Source organism: Cupressus sempervirens, chromosome 3 (assembly GCF_028749045.1).
Source record: "Cupressus sempervirens isolate cs-2001-9-10 chromosome 3, ASM2874904v1, whole genome shotgun sequence".
In the NCBI taxonomy this organism is placed as follows: domain Eukaryota; kingdom Viridiplantae; phylum Streptophyta; class Pinopsida; order Cupressales; family Cupressaceae; genus Cupressus; species Cupressus sempervirens.
In genome coordinates this window covers 283429864-283445166 of record NC_143120.1, presented here as the reverse complement: position 1 = coordinate 283445166, position 15303 = coordinate 283429864, and the positions used below count along the sequence as shown (strand labels likewise).

Here is a 15303-nt window from a genome sequence, read left to right as displayed (position 1 = left end):
TGCCTTTTACACCTTCAGTCAAACATGGTCCACAGCTAACTTTCATTTGTATATCAAGGTTGCAAGTAGTTTCCACTCCCATGAATCTGAGGTATGTTCAGTATATGGGTCTTCAGCTCTCATCTTTATTTGCATGCCTTAGGATTCAGGTATTCTAGAAGGTCTAGACAAGATCTGAACTACTGCAAATCATGAAGTAATCACAAATAGCAACTAAAAAAGACCTTGCATGAACTATTTGCTATAAATTTCTTATCTCTGGTTGCAGAACATAGAAATTCAGCATTAAAGTTTAGTGTTTGAAAATAGTCATAGCTGTGATATTGCTATCAGGATTCAACTGTGTTATTATTTTACACAGTTGAATCCTGATAGCAATATCACAATTTGACTTCTGGAAAATATTGCCTACTTATGAAATAATCATCAGAATCTCTACATATCCTGACATTATTTTTCAATTTATGAAATTACTAAACCCCAACTGCTATAAGATTCATTAAAAATTTGTCACCATACAAAGATGTAGCCATTCATTTTGCTTTGTCAAGGAACATAATAATCTTCAAGACCCCAAAAAAAAGTTGTCCTAAAGGTTTTAAGTGATCAAATAAACAAACAATTTTTCAGTAATTGATACACACAAGGGCAATCTGGTGACATCAATTAACTCTTTCCAGATGTGAAAATATGGTGTTAGCCAGACACAGCAAGGAAAATTGCAAGTAAAAAACAACAAAATTTCAGACTTGCAAAGTTAGAAATGCTTATCTATTAAACAGAACACAAAATTCCTGTAGAATTGCTATTTCTTTGGTCCCTCTGATGCAAGTGGAAGGTTCAGATACTAGTAAACATACCTGCAGGATCCAGTGAGGGATCATTGTAAGAATGGATTACAGCAGCCCAGCCTGAAATCAAATGGCACATATTGAGGAGATACTTCAAATTGAGATAACAATTAAATGATTGTGCTTACTTTACAAGATCCGAAAAGATAAAAACTTCTAAATTATAGATTTGTATCATCTGAGTATTCCTTTTATGAAAATAATATTATATTTACTATAATGGTCATCTTAGGTTCTGTATTTAGATTCAGATATTTCTAATACTTTAGTCTGCTTCTTTTACTGTTGCTGTTTTTAGCAACGTCTGCCTTGTAATTTTTTATTTACTGTCTCCTCAGTTTAGTTTAATCTGGTTTATTCCATTCATTCCACTTTTTACAATTTCTTGGAATCAGAGCAGGTCGATGGGGTTCCAAAAAAGTTGTAGCCTTTTCTGATCTGGAATTTTTTCCAGAAATTAGTTTCTCAATTGGAGGTATTTTTCCAAGTTTCGAAGAGTGGTGAATATTTTTTTTGGGTAAATTGTGTTGGAGAAATTCAAAATTGATTTTTTCCAAATTTTGCAGTCTGATTCGAATCCATCTAGAGTTTATCATGAAAATCTGTAGCCATTTTTTGCAGGTCAAAACCCTGCTAAAAATCATGTCTCAAAAATCCAGCCACAATCTGCAGTATTATTTTTTCAGTAGTTTATTTTTTCCTCTCTGCCCAGTAACGGCAAACCTTTGACCTGCGGCTCATCAGAAAAAAAAATTTGAGGGTCACAATCCTGCATCCTTACACCTTACCATGCATCTTTTTCAGTGGGCAACAGACTACCATTTTTACATTTATTGGGGAGCCACCCATGCTGCACCTAGGATTTTGTCTTCCACCACGCGCACGGTTTTCTTTTTCCAGGGCTAGGTCCAAGTTTCATGGCTTCGTTGCCAACTGGAAATACTACCACAACATCACAAAACAGACAAATGGGGCCACATTTTTCGTTCTTAGCACTGGTTGTTTTTCCTGTAAGCCATCGCTTTTTCAGTGGCCATTCTTTTGTCAAACCCCTGACATCTTTGGCAACCACTTTGTCTTTTACGGTGTAGTATCCCACTAGATATTTTTCCCAATTTCTTCACAAAAAAAAGTGCAGAATATATAACAGAGAAATTGAGAATTCATCAAATGTAGCAAATAACCAACAAATACTCATATAAAATCCTCAAATTTTGTTATTGCATTACACAATCAGAAAAACAATAACATATTAAAACCCCAATCTTAATTACAGTGCTAACAGTCTGATTGGAAGAGCTATAAAAATGCATCTTTAACTCCAGATGTGAATTCACCACAGCTGATACTGTAACAGGTTTGCATCCAATTCACCACAGGAGTCCTGAAGGGGTTGTGTCCTATGGTTCTAAAACCTAAAAGCCAAGCTTCCACTTTCTCAAATAGAAATCTGAAAACAATCTCAATCCAAGCATGCTGAAAAATGAACTGCCTTCCTTCTTTTAATGCTCAAAGATGTGATCCTTCAACTTCCTTCCATGTTTTTGTGTCTTATTCCTCCTTTGTCACTTTTTGCCCACGTTTTAATATTAAATTATCCTTTTTATAAATTTACATAATGCTCGGACAAGCCAATTTTAGTATTACATGAATACGTCCTTAAAATTTCCTAATGTCCCAAAAAGGGGACATTATAGCCCTCCCTTCTTAAGATTATTTGCCCTCAAGCAATCATGAATTTGTAAACCAATACTAGGATTCATATCAATCTGCTAGCATCTCTACGGCCCATACTGGTGTTGAAGTTTGTAGCTACAATAGAGATTTATATCTCTGATTTTATGAGATAGAAATATGTTTGTTCTGACCGTTGTGGTCATCTTCAGCTGAAAGAGTATATGTGATTATAATTAAGTTAATTATTGTGTCATACGCCATGCAAAGAGGCATGCATATGGAAATGTAAAGTGTTGAATATTTGAAAATTCGAATTGTCTTACATTCGGAATTTGAAGAGACCTTAGTATGTAATATGAAGAGACAAATGCAATCTAGTTATGTGGTTGCTTGTTGTATTGTAATGAAGTCAAGTGAAAAGCCTTGTGCTCAAACATTTTCTCATCAATACAATACATATTTTGCTGGTGTGGCTGGGTTTTTAACCTCCAAGTGGAAAGATTTTCCTAGGATAAATCTTTTGTGTTGTCTATGGATTTTATTTACTTTTCTTATGTTGTTTATCCAATTTTTGGGCATAAAACTTAACATGGTATCAGAGCCAAGTTAGGTAAACGGTAATAAGAGATGTTCTCTAGGTTTCTAATTCTTAGGCATTCTATATACCTTAAGAGCTCTCTGGTTTCAGCATATTTGTTAGCCTCAATCTCTTCCAAAGATGAAGAGATTAGAGATTCTTGTTAAGTCACATGGACCGGTTTTTGCAAATGTAATTATATTGCCATTGTTATAGATATTTTCTAAATGCAGATTTGAAGACTCATAAATATGAGAGGAGACATGTCTCATGAAGAGACATGTGAGACATGTCTGTATAGTTAATCATCATTAGTTGGTATATTAATAATATAAATAATCATATGAACCGATCAAAAAATATATATAAATAACCATATGTATAATATATAAATAATAATAATAATATATATATATATAAAAGAATATTTATCTAATGATGCTTTACCATCAATAATGAATCTTATGATCATATCAATTTGACAGTAACTATGAACTTAACACTCCCTCTTAGTTAGGAAGGATTGATATAGAACATATTATGTTCTTGATTATACGAAGAGATATCATCTCAGAATGATATTCCTAGAATGGCATATTTAAGGATATCAACATAAATCCATCAACACACACATATTTATAATACATATATTATAGATGGAATTTGCTTTGATTCAGAAGGAGGCTAAATTTCTCAACACTTCTTTGGCAAAGAGGGAATTTAAGCAATTTCTATAACTTTAATATAAGTTTAAACACCACCTTAAGTGTGATCTATAATAAATTTAAGTTATGGTGTCCGCCAAGATCCGGTCCGAAGTACCATAACTTTCATGGTGTCCAGCAAAATTTGGCCCGAAGAACCATGATAACACTTGCTCCAACACATTTTGGTGTTAGGAGATAGGTCTACTATTGACAAGATCGTCACCTTTCAATAGTTACCTTCTATTTGTTATCATAACTTCTAGCACTCCAAGACAAAAACTTAATGTAGTCTATTATGATAACAGGTCCAACTATTGATAAGATCATCACCTTTCAATAGCTCCCCTCTAAATATATATATCAATGAAAAATCATCACCTTTCATGACATAATCACAACAGCATCATGTAGTAACTCACATGATATCCACCATGAACCAAGTCAGAGGGTGGACCCACCATAACTGCTACTAGAGGGTGGAACAAGGGTTTTCACCTTAGGCTTCTCTCTCATAGAGGAGAGTGCATTACAAAGAATTTCTCTTAGAACTTCTCCTCATAGAGAAGACATCATCCACAAAGGATTGCATCTCAAAATTTTCCCTCTGAACATCGATCCTAGGAAGTCAGGTCCTCTAGTTACTTCCTTACAAACTCTCTTCACCCAAGGATGCCTGTCAAACTCACTCTGAATCAATTTTTTGATTTTTTGATGATAAGTCATCACTTCCTCATGATATACATAGGAGTAGGCCCATCAACATCATGCAGTCACACCCACATGTATTTCTAGACTCCCTCTGAGTATCAATCTTCTAAGCTCCTGCATTGCCTTAGAAGAAGTGTCATACTCCCTCTTAATGTAGAAGGATCTTATAATTTCAATCATCAAAGATGTTTTCTTCAAGAGCCTCACTTCATCCATCTTGATCATTGGGGTCTTTGAAACTACTATCATTAGATTGAGTCCGCACAATATTTGGTAGCATGTGTAAAGTATCAACCTAGAACATCCTCAAGCATAAAGGAAAAGATCAAGGCAAATAACCCTTATAGTATGTATAGAATTACAAATAAGAGAGTGAGACTATAATGAGTGGATAAATGTAAAAATAAGAAAACTTATTTGCACACGAGTGTACATAGACATTTGAGAATGGGATTTCTCCTTTCAAGTGGGAATGAAACATTGGCTATGATTAATCCCCCAACAATGTAAAATTTCCACTCTTATATTTCAATTACGATCAACTCTAATAAGACAATCACACATGAGAGATATCAACCTCTAATAATGTTATCTGAGGAGAGCTCACATTGATACCATGTCCACCACCCAACAAAGTTTTACTTTTATATCAATATCATATCTTTGTACCAATTGTATAGATTTTCTCCCCTTGCAAGTTCACACAGTTTGATGCCAATATAATCAAACTCCACTTTAGACTACTATTGTATCTTGTAACATAAGTTGCACATTACTCAGAAATACTGGACTGCACTGATTTAGATATAATTATCTTAGCAATAATCTCCACCAAGTATCCCAACAACTAACATATACTAAACTTTAGAACCTATATTAGCTTAGCTCAATATATGAAAACCCTCAATATTTATCAATCAAGGCAGATAGGGTCAAACTTCTAGTATTGTCAACTTAGGCTATCTCCTTTTTCAACTTCCCACTATAGTCGTGCATCATCCCTTTGAATATATATACTTGTTGAGTCCTTGTTTGAATCCCACACAAAACACTATTTGTCCATAACCATCTCCAAAAGAAGCTATGACAATCATAAGAAATGGAACTTCCTCATTCATATAAATGAAATATAGCTCCCAAATCTTCAACATCAATTTTTATGCCTCACAACAATACAGTGAGGGGTAAAAAGCTATAGTTGTAATCCATACAAAAGATGCAACAAAAGAAATGTGATTTATATCCTTTCACATAGCATAAAACATTTTTCCATTGAATGTGTTCAAAAACGGCTTCTCTCATGTGATCAAATCATTGTCATTGGATCTTCCCCTAATCGTTCCATCGGACAGTGTATATCTTTATGCTAAGAATCTCAGTCAATATTGAGTATGATTTCGAGTAGTAGGTGAGGCATAATATATTGGGATTTATCTGGTTATTTATGTATGGAAATAGAGTCTGCTATAGTTGCTTCCTCCGATGATCATCACATGATACGGTGATAGTCAAGCTCCCTTTGAATCTCAATCTCCCACTTCCTACAATAACATTCTCAGAGGAAAAGATCAAGGCACATAACTCTTATAGAACGTAAAAATAAGAGAGAGAATACTATAATACTTAAAGATCCTAATAATAATTAGGAATAAACATATATTAGTAATAATCATAATGGTGTAATATTTATCCCTTAAGAATAATATAATTACTCTATTCAAGATGATGTTCTTATTTGATGTTTATAATAAGACTATTGGAAACTCCCAATAATAATTATTCAACATGTTCATCCTTCCTTTACTTGGAGCTCATCACACACATAAAAATAATACTAATATCTTAAACATATTAATAAAAGAAAACAAGTCAAAATAGTGTTTTCCATACCTTATAGGAACGGTAGGTGCTTCTCATACCTTATAGGGTCGGTAGGTGCCCAATCCCTTTGTTCTTTAAGGCCTCAATATTTGATATGTTCTTATATCTTGTATACGATTACTATTCATTGGATGGTATCTTTCATCAAGGTTTATATTACATGGTTGTTGACAGGTCAAGGCTCATTTCTTTGCCTTATCGTGTATGTGGGGTGATAGTTTGACGTACCTTGTATAACAAGAGTCTTCTCTGCAATGTCTTAGATGGTCAACATTCCTTCGTCATTGTGGATCTTCTTCATTAATCACATAGGATGTCAACAAGGACCTTGCACTTGTCAGTTTGTACAATCTCTTTACATGGGTGCCCTCCTTGCAAATTCTTCTGTTAACTTTTGCCAAGGTTATATCGCATGCCACAGTCATTCCTACTTGCACCATCTTCTCCACGTAGGTCGTGTCATAAGGTGATTGGATGACTTTTATTTTTGTGTTCTTTGACCTTCAATTACAAAGTGGGCATGTGCTTTCCTTCCTGTTTATGTAGGTAGAATTCAATACCAATATCCTTTTGCTTGAAAACTATTTGAACTATACTACAAAACTGAGGTAATCAGTATCAAACATTATCCAAGGTCGTCAGACTACAACATCAAACACTACCCAACGTAGTCATCTATTCAAGAAATGAATGGACGCTTTGAATACTTCTGATCTCTTCTTACGCTAGCCAAACCAAATAAAAAAGACTAAGGCTCAAAATCTCGAAAAGCATTTGCACCGGAGGCCCGAATACGACCAAAACAAATAGAGATATGACTCTTGTAGATATTCTTGCTCCACTTCTTGGGGCCAAGTCCAAATCCAGGAATACATTAACAATTTGCAATTTGAGCAAGAAGACGAGGGGGATAAGAGAGGTATGATGCAGGCTCATATTTATGTGTGGTTTTCCTCAGTTTATCATCATTGTACTACCACTATGATGAATCAGATTACGATAAGGATATTGATCAATCTCTTCAAACCACCTAATTTTAAGGTGAATTTCCAAGTTTCCCAATGAGATCTCATAATGATGATTCAACGAAAAGGTCTAATTTTTTTCCTCTAAAATAAATTTGAACATTGCTCTGATATGTAAGCTCTTTCTCATTTATGTTAGATGTAATAGTGATGCTTAAGGTGAGACTAGATTGTTGTTGCTAATTTGATTGTTCTTAACCTCGTGCAATTTGTCATCAAACCATAATGTTTTGATAAAATAAAAACAAGTTTTGAAAGGACCTGAAACCTTGTACAAAGAGAAAGGAAAGACATAGCAATGAAGGATCTTAACACAACTGTGGAACACTACCCAACAAACTAGAGGGACACACCATAGTACCCAACATGAGGGCTAAAAACCAGCCCAGAAAAAAAAAAAGACCATCATGATTTACATTTTGGTCTAGTCTTTTGAGAACGTAAAGACATCAAACAAAGGTTTGGAGGATTTGACTTTTTTTCCTTTAACTGATGTTCATTCATCCTCCACTTTTCTAGTAGTCGTATGCCAATCCGAAGATAAACCTGAAGAACCATTGCAGATTGCAAGAGTATCCATAGGAGGGAAAGGGGTAGCACCACTGCTAACCCCCAAAGCCCTCATAGAAAAAACATGGACATCAATATTTGCAGCACCAGGAGCTAAGATAGCTGAGTCAACTCTAGCAACAATGTTCTGGAAAGAGCCAATAGCTAAAGAAGGGGCAGCCTTAACATTCTGAACCAAAGCCGCCTTAGAGACAGCATCCATATCATCAAAGACAGCATCAATATCATCTGCCAAAGAAAGATCATTCTGAGTTGAGCAATCCACCCCATCTCCTTCCTTCGAAACTTTTTGAACCGAATAATGATGGTTTGAAACCCCCAACCACCAAGAAGGTGATTTCTTCGATCTAACCTTATCAGAGGAACACCGTGCAACAAGATGACATGTCTTGTGACATTTCCTGCGCTTGAAAGGAATACCCTCATAATCAAGATTCTGGGTCCAAGAACCATTTGGAGAAGCCAAAGTAATCTGTTTTGAGAGACCCTTTGAAACATCAACCTCCACAGGAATGCGAGCATACGTTGTTTTATAAACATCAAAAGATTCTGCATCAACCATCTAGAAATCCCCAATGGCCTCCCCCACAGCCTCCAAGACTGAATCCAGCCAAAAGTGAAGGGGAAGATTCAACAATCTTACCCATAAAGGTATCTTATTAAAGGATTCAGTAGTCAGATCAAATCCTTGATACCAAGGTTTGGCCATCAAGGGAAACCTCTCCTCCCAAGAGAAACAATTGTTACACAAAATGGATTTCCTATCTGCAAAATTAGCAAATTTCACAATAAAAAAACCCCTTGCCAAAGGGTGAATCTGAACTGTATTAGTTATGATTGGTTCCCAATGTTTGGAAATCCAAGCATGTAACTCTAGAAGAGAGGACCAAAAACTCCTGAAACACAAAATAGCAATTGTAAAAGAGTAATCCTCCACATATTTGAAAATCTCATCAAGGGTTTCTAAATCAAGATTAATCACAATGGGTCTACTTACAGAGACAGGCACAATCAATGGACGGGGTCCCCCTCTCCCATCAATCCCTAGTGTTAAAGATTCAATATTCAATAATTTTCGTAGTTCATATGGGTTGATATCGCAGGTATTTTGTCTGTCCATCATATTAATCTTCCCTCCATATAGATTTATATTCTCCCTTGCGTATATCTCTTGTGTCTTTGTTATCAACCAGTCTTTTATCTAGCGCGTCCTGCCCTTTTAATCGTTCTAAAGTCCTCATACTATTCTCCTCCATTCAAATTCAAGTGTTTTGCATCATTTTTGTTTTTCATCGGCACTGATACCATGCTAAGTAACATGGATCGGTTTCTACAAATGTAATTATATTGCTATTTTTATAGATATTTTCCAAATGCAAATTTGAGGACTCATAAATATGAGAGGAGACATGTCTCATGAAGAGACATGTTCTATAGTTAATCATCATTAGTTATTATATTAATATAATAAATAACCATATGTATAATATATAAATAATTATATATATATATAAAAGAATATTTATCTAATGATGATTTACCATCGATAATGAATCTTGTGATCATATCAATCTGACAGTAACTACAAACTTAACAATTCTCATGATTTTAATCTGGTAGTAATGAGGATTGGAAACCCTTCATATTTAGGGTTGCATGTTTTCAAAGGGGATTCTCTTTGGCATTTGTGAATTCCTCGTCATAATGGTTGATGATACTATTACGAGGTAATTGGTAAATACTTTCTTGTTAATAACAGAGACCGAAAGGTCAATTTATACAAAAGAATGAGATGATGTTTCCTTAGGAAACGATCGTAAAGAATAGAAACATTCTATTCCAGAGAAAGCAAAAAAACGAAAGCAAACTAAAGCTAAAGATATTTACAAGATAACCATTAACTAATAATAGACGTCTTATCTATTATTGTAATACCCTCCCTTAATGGTTAATCTATCTAACACGCCAAGCTGTCCTCGGAATTTGACAAACTTATCAGGACCAAGAGGCTTGGTGAGAATGTCTGCAGTCTGATCTGTGGTAGGAACATACTATAGATCTATAGTCCCATCTTCAACCAGCTGTCGTATGTAATGACAATGAACATCCACATGCTTGGTTCGTTCATGGAAGACTGGATTCCGTGCTAACTTGATAACGCCTTCGTTATCAACAAACAGAGTAGTTGGTCCTGCTGGTGACATCTGCATATCCCCAAGCATCCGACGAAGCCAAACAGCTTCACATCCTGCCTTAACAGTCCCTCTGTATTCAGCCTCTGTAGAAGAGAGAGAAACTGCCTGCTGGTTCTTGCTGGTCCATGTGACTGCACCGGATCCCAAACTGAACACATATCCAGATGTTGACTTTTTATCATCAACAGAGCCTGCCCAATCTGAATCTGTGAACCCACTGAGTTTAGGATTAGAACTCCGAGATTACAGAAGTCCATAATTAGAAGTGCCCTTCACATAACGAAACACACGCTTTGCTGCCATCCAATGATCAGCCTTAGGAGTTGTCATAAAGCGTGAAATATAGCTGACTGCGAAGCTGATATCAGGCCTAGTAGCAGATAAGTAGATGAGGCTGCCTACTAGTTGCCTATACGTAGTATCATCAACGGAAGGAGAATCAGACTTGGCTAATAACTTGAGACCTTTCTCCATAGGTGTAGATGCAGGTTTGTAATCCTGCATTCGGAATTTTTCTAACAAGGCCCTGGCATATTTGGACTGAGAGATGAATATACCAGAAGACTATTGCCAAACTTCAACACCTAAGCAATAATGCATGAGCCCAAGGTCAGTCATATCATAAGACTAGCATAAGTGTTGTTTGATTCCTTGAATCAAAGATGTCGAACTGCCAGTGATGATCAGATCATCCACATAGATAACCAGAAGGATGATGTCACTGTCAGTAGTCTTGATGTACAGATTTGAGTCTGAAGAACTCCTCTTGAAGCCTTCATCACTGAGGTACGTATCAATCTTGATGTACCATGCCCGAGGGGCCTGCTTCAAACCATAGAGAGCTTTTACCAATCTGAGAACCTGATGGTCTTTACCAGCAACCTTGAAACCAAGAGGCTGCGTCATGTAGACCTCTTCATGGAGATCACCATTCAGGAAAGCACTCTTTACGCCCATCTGATGGACCTTCTAGCCAAACTGTGCTGCCATGGCTAGGACTAATATGATGGTGCTCATCTTTGCAGTAGGAGCAAAGGTCTCCTCATAATCAATGCCCTGACGCTGAGAAAAGCCCTTTGCCACTAAACGAGCTTTGTACTTATCCAAAGTACCATCTGATTTGTATTTGATTTTGTAGACCCATTTGCAGCTAATGGGTTTCTTCCCTGGGGGAAGATCAGAAAGGACCCAAGTGTTGTTCTTTAGCAGACTCTAGTGTTCAAATTGCATGGCCTGTTCCCACTCTGGAATTCCTTTAGCCTCGGAATATGTTTGAGGTTCAAACACACTATGAATGTTGGCCATAAGAGCAAAGTTAACAGAATCTGTAGTTTTGCTCTTTTTCCGAGCAGTTCTCCCATCAATGAGCTCATCATCATGAAGATCAGCAAGTGTCTTAGCCCACCACTTAGGCCGGAGAGGAGAATGACCAACAGTAGTACTAAGAGATGCTTGATCAGCAAGATCCTGATCAGAAGAATTTGGATCAAACTCAGGTGAAGCATCTTCAAAACGAAGTGATCCTGCAGGAGAAGCCGGAGGTGGCTGTACAGGTATCACTGGCAGGACTGGAGCTGGAGGAGCTACTGGAGCCCTCCCATTAGGTGGACCTAATAGAAGCCGAACTCCCAAATCATGAACTTGCATAGGCTGGTCTGCTGGATCAGGAACAGGAGAAACAGGCATGAATGGTCCTCGCTGCTCATCAAAGACTACATCGCGGCTGTATATGAGACGAGATGTCTCAACATCAATAAGGCGGTAGGCTTTGTGAAGACTGCTATATCCAGCAAGCATCAGTTTCTGACTTTTGGCATCCAACTTGGTGCGTGAAGCATTAGGGATCCAAACAAAAGCAAGAGAGCCAAAAACCTTCAGGTGACTGATTCTGGGCTTGCGACCTGACCAGGCCTCTTCCGGAGTTTTACCTTTGACCGCCACTGTGGGTGACCGGTTCAACAGATAAACTGCAGTGTTAACTGCTTCTGCCCAAAAACGCTTCGGAACATGTCTGTGTTCGAGCATGGAACGAGCCATCTCGGTGATTGTCCTGTTCCGACGTTCAACTACACTGTTCTATTGTGGCGTGTGGGGTGTGGTGAACTGGCGATGGATGCCATGTGTCTCCAAGAAGCTGCAGAAAACATTTTGAACAAAATTCCCCCCCATTGTCTGATCTAAGAGTAATAATAGATTTCCTAGACTCTTTTTCAACTAAGGGTTTAAACTTTTGAAATATAGTAAATGCATCGGATTTCTTTTTAAGGAAATACACCCACATTTTTCTACAGAAATCATCTACAAACAACAAAAAATACCTGTACCCAAGAATAGAAGGAGTGGCCATAGGGCCGCAGATATCAGCATGAACAAGCTGAAGTACTTGAGAAGCTCGCCAAGAATCGCCACTGGGGAAAGGTGTGCGATGTTGCTTCCCAGCCTGTCATGCGTCACAAACTCCAAGGTGTTGGGTTTGAATCTCTGGCAAACCAAGAACAAGCTCATCCCGAGCAAGTTGTGAGAGATAATGCACATTTAAGTGCCCATATTGCTGATGCCAAAGTGTGTTGATGGAAGATCGCCGAGCAGCCATAGCTAAGTCTTGAGAATCACCAGAATCAATAAGTTTGAAAAGACCATGATCCTCAAGACCAACTGCAACAGTAGACTTAGTCGCCCGATTAGTGATGGTGCACTGATGTGAACTGAAGGTGACTGCCAAGTGTGGAGAATGTCGCAGCAATTGACTGACTGAGAGTAGATTTAGTTCCATCCCTGGAACGTAGTACACATCAAGGAATATGAGCTTTATCCCAACAGACTGAATTTGAATGTTGCCTTTACCAACAACCGTGTACTCTTCTCCACCACCAAAGATAACAGAATCTGAATAAGGCTGGTAGTCAGTAAACCAGTCTCTGCGGTGAGTGAAATGTCGAGAGGCACCTGAATCAATGTACCAGGCAGATGATTGTACATGATCTGCGGGTCTTTTAGCCATGAAGGCGTAAAAGGCAGATTCCGCCTGCTCAGTGTGCTCTGCACTGTTCGCTTTGGTTTGCGAACCTAATTGCTTAGACTGGGCAGCTAAGCGTTTCCGACATGCAACCTTCATGTGACCATACTTGTGGCAATAGTTGCATTGAATGTTCTTCTTTTTGGTACCATCGGATGCTGGAGCAGAAGACTTCTACTGAGATGGTTGTTGAAACTTGCCCTTATCCTTCTGAAAGGATTTCGTAGCAAAGGCTTGCTCAGTGGAGGTGGAACTGGAGCTGCTACCAAACTGTTGTTTCCACCGATCTTGCTGAAGTAGCAGGGTGCAGAGATCAGTGAACTTTAGATCAACACCAGTAGATGTGATGTTGAGAGTCTCGATAAAATGCTCATAGGAATTTGGTAAACTCCGAAGAGTGATTACCACAATATCCTCTTCCTCCATCTTGCGACCGATGGCAAGTAACTGATCACGGATTTCTTGAATCCGATTCAGGTGTGCCTGAAGCGAGGTGCGCTCATCCATGACAATAGAAAACAAAGTGTTTTTCAAAAAGAAGGCTCTACTCTTGTCGGAAGTCTCATGAAGACCTTTGAGATGTGTCCAGATTTCGGCCGCTGTCTTGCCGGATGGAATCTGAGAAAGCTGGTCATCAGCTACGGAGAGTTTGAGAAGCATTACTGCCTCTCGATTGTTCAGATCCCATGTATCTTGATCAGGACCCGAAGAAGTCGGACGCTGCTTAACACCCAGAACAAGTTGATCGGTGTTTCGATATTCGAAGATTGCGATGATGCGCTGCTTCCAAGTTCCATAATTGCGACCATTGAATTTGGAATTATGCTCGAGCAGAATATTTGTCAGAGATGCCATGGCACGTTTTTCAATGAAAAACTGTGAAAATCTGTGGAGGCACGTTCTTCGAGGCAAAAATACGGAAGACCCAGAAGAATCAGAGAATGACCCAAAAGAGAGCTCGAAAAACCCAGAAAGAATCTGCTCTCGTTTTTTGAATTTGCTGGCTCAAAAATCGAGGCACAAAAATCAAGGCACCCAGAAAAAACGGACAACCCAGTTGAGCTCTCGAAATATCCACCAAGAATCTGCAAACAAAAAAATTTTCGACCCCAAAAATTAGGGTTTCGAAAAAAAAGGCCCTAGCTGAAAAAAGCTTGAAAAAATTTCAGATTTCTTGATGAAAAATGGTCGAATCTGCTTCAAAAATGACTAAGAACAAGTGGGATTGCAGAGGCAACAAGTACTGGGTGAAGGTCGCGACTGTATTTGCAGGAAAAATTAGAAGAAATCGCGCGGGTTGCAAAAAACGCGATTTCCCTGTCAATTTTAGATGCGGGCCGACCATACACAAACCTCCAAAAAATGCATTTTTCCAGTCATGAAGCCGTGATTTGCAGAGGAGTTTGGTCAAAAGAAATCGCGATTTGCATATACCAGTCACAAATGGTAAAAAATGGCCACGATTTCCATGCGATTTGCAGACCCGTAATTCGGGAATTTCTCCAAGCAGAAAACCCTAGGTGGGTTTTGGAGAATTTAGCTGAAATAATTTTTGAAAAAATTTAAACAAATAATTTCAAGAAGAAATTATAAATTTTTCCGAAAAAAATTTAAGTATTTTGCTCTGATACCATATTACGAGGTAATTGGTAAATACTTGCTTGTTAATAACAGAGACCGAAAGGTCAATTTATACAAAAGAATGAGACGATGTTTCCTTAGGAAACGATCGTAAAGAATAGAAACATTCTATTCCAGAGAAAGCAAAAAAACGAAAGCAAACTAAAGCTAAAGATATTTACAAGATAACCATTAACTAATAATAGACGTCTTATATATTATTGTAATAGATACCAGGTAGCAGATGGTACCAAATTCTAGTCGGAGAAGATTGTATATCTCATATTATATTTTAAGAGGTCTTGCAGTGTTCCTTCATCTATCTAGTAAAGATGAATATTGTGATTCTACAAAAGGAGTGTGCGATGATTTTTTTATTCACATCTTGGTTCGCCAAATGTACTGAACCTCATCTTGCTAGTTCGTTACTTCCAATTTGAAAGATCATCTTCAACTTGTGTGTGCATGCGTACTCA

At 37.7% G+C, this 15303-nt stretch overlaps 1 protein-coding gene across 4 annotated transcripts in view; it reads right to left on the bottom strand.

The window, feature by feature from the left end:
• Window positions 1-15303, bottom strand: part of LOC149566050 (uncharacterized) — a 93216-nt gene that overhangs the window by 2853 nt on the left and 75060 nt on the right. For 2 of the 4 annotated variants that reach the window (XM_089819486.1, XM_089819487.1), the window contains exon 4: window positions 861-911. The exons of the other annotated variants lie outside the window; for them this stretch is intronic. In XM_089819486.1, coding sequence (XP_089675612.1) covers window positions 861-911 — 51 coding nt within the window. The remainder of the gene's footprint in view (window positions 1-860; window positions 912-15303) is intronic. 4 annotated transcript variants of the gene reach the window in all.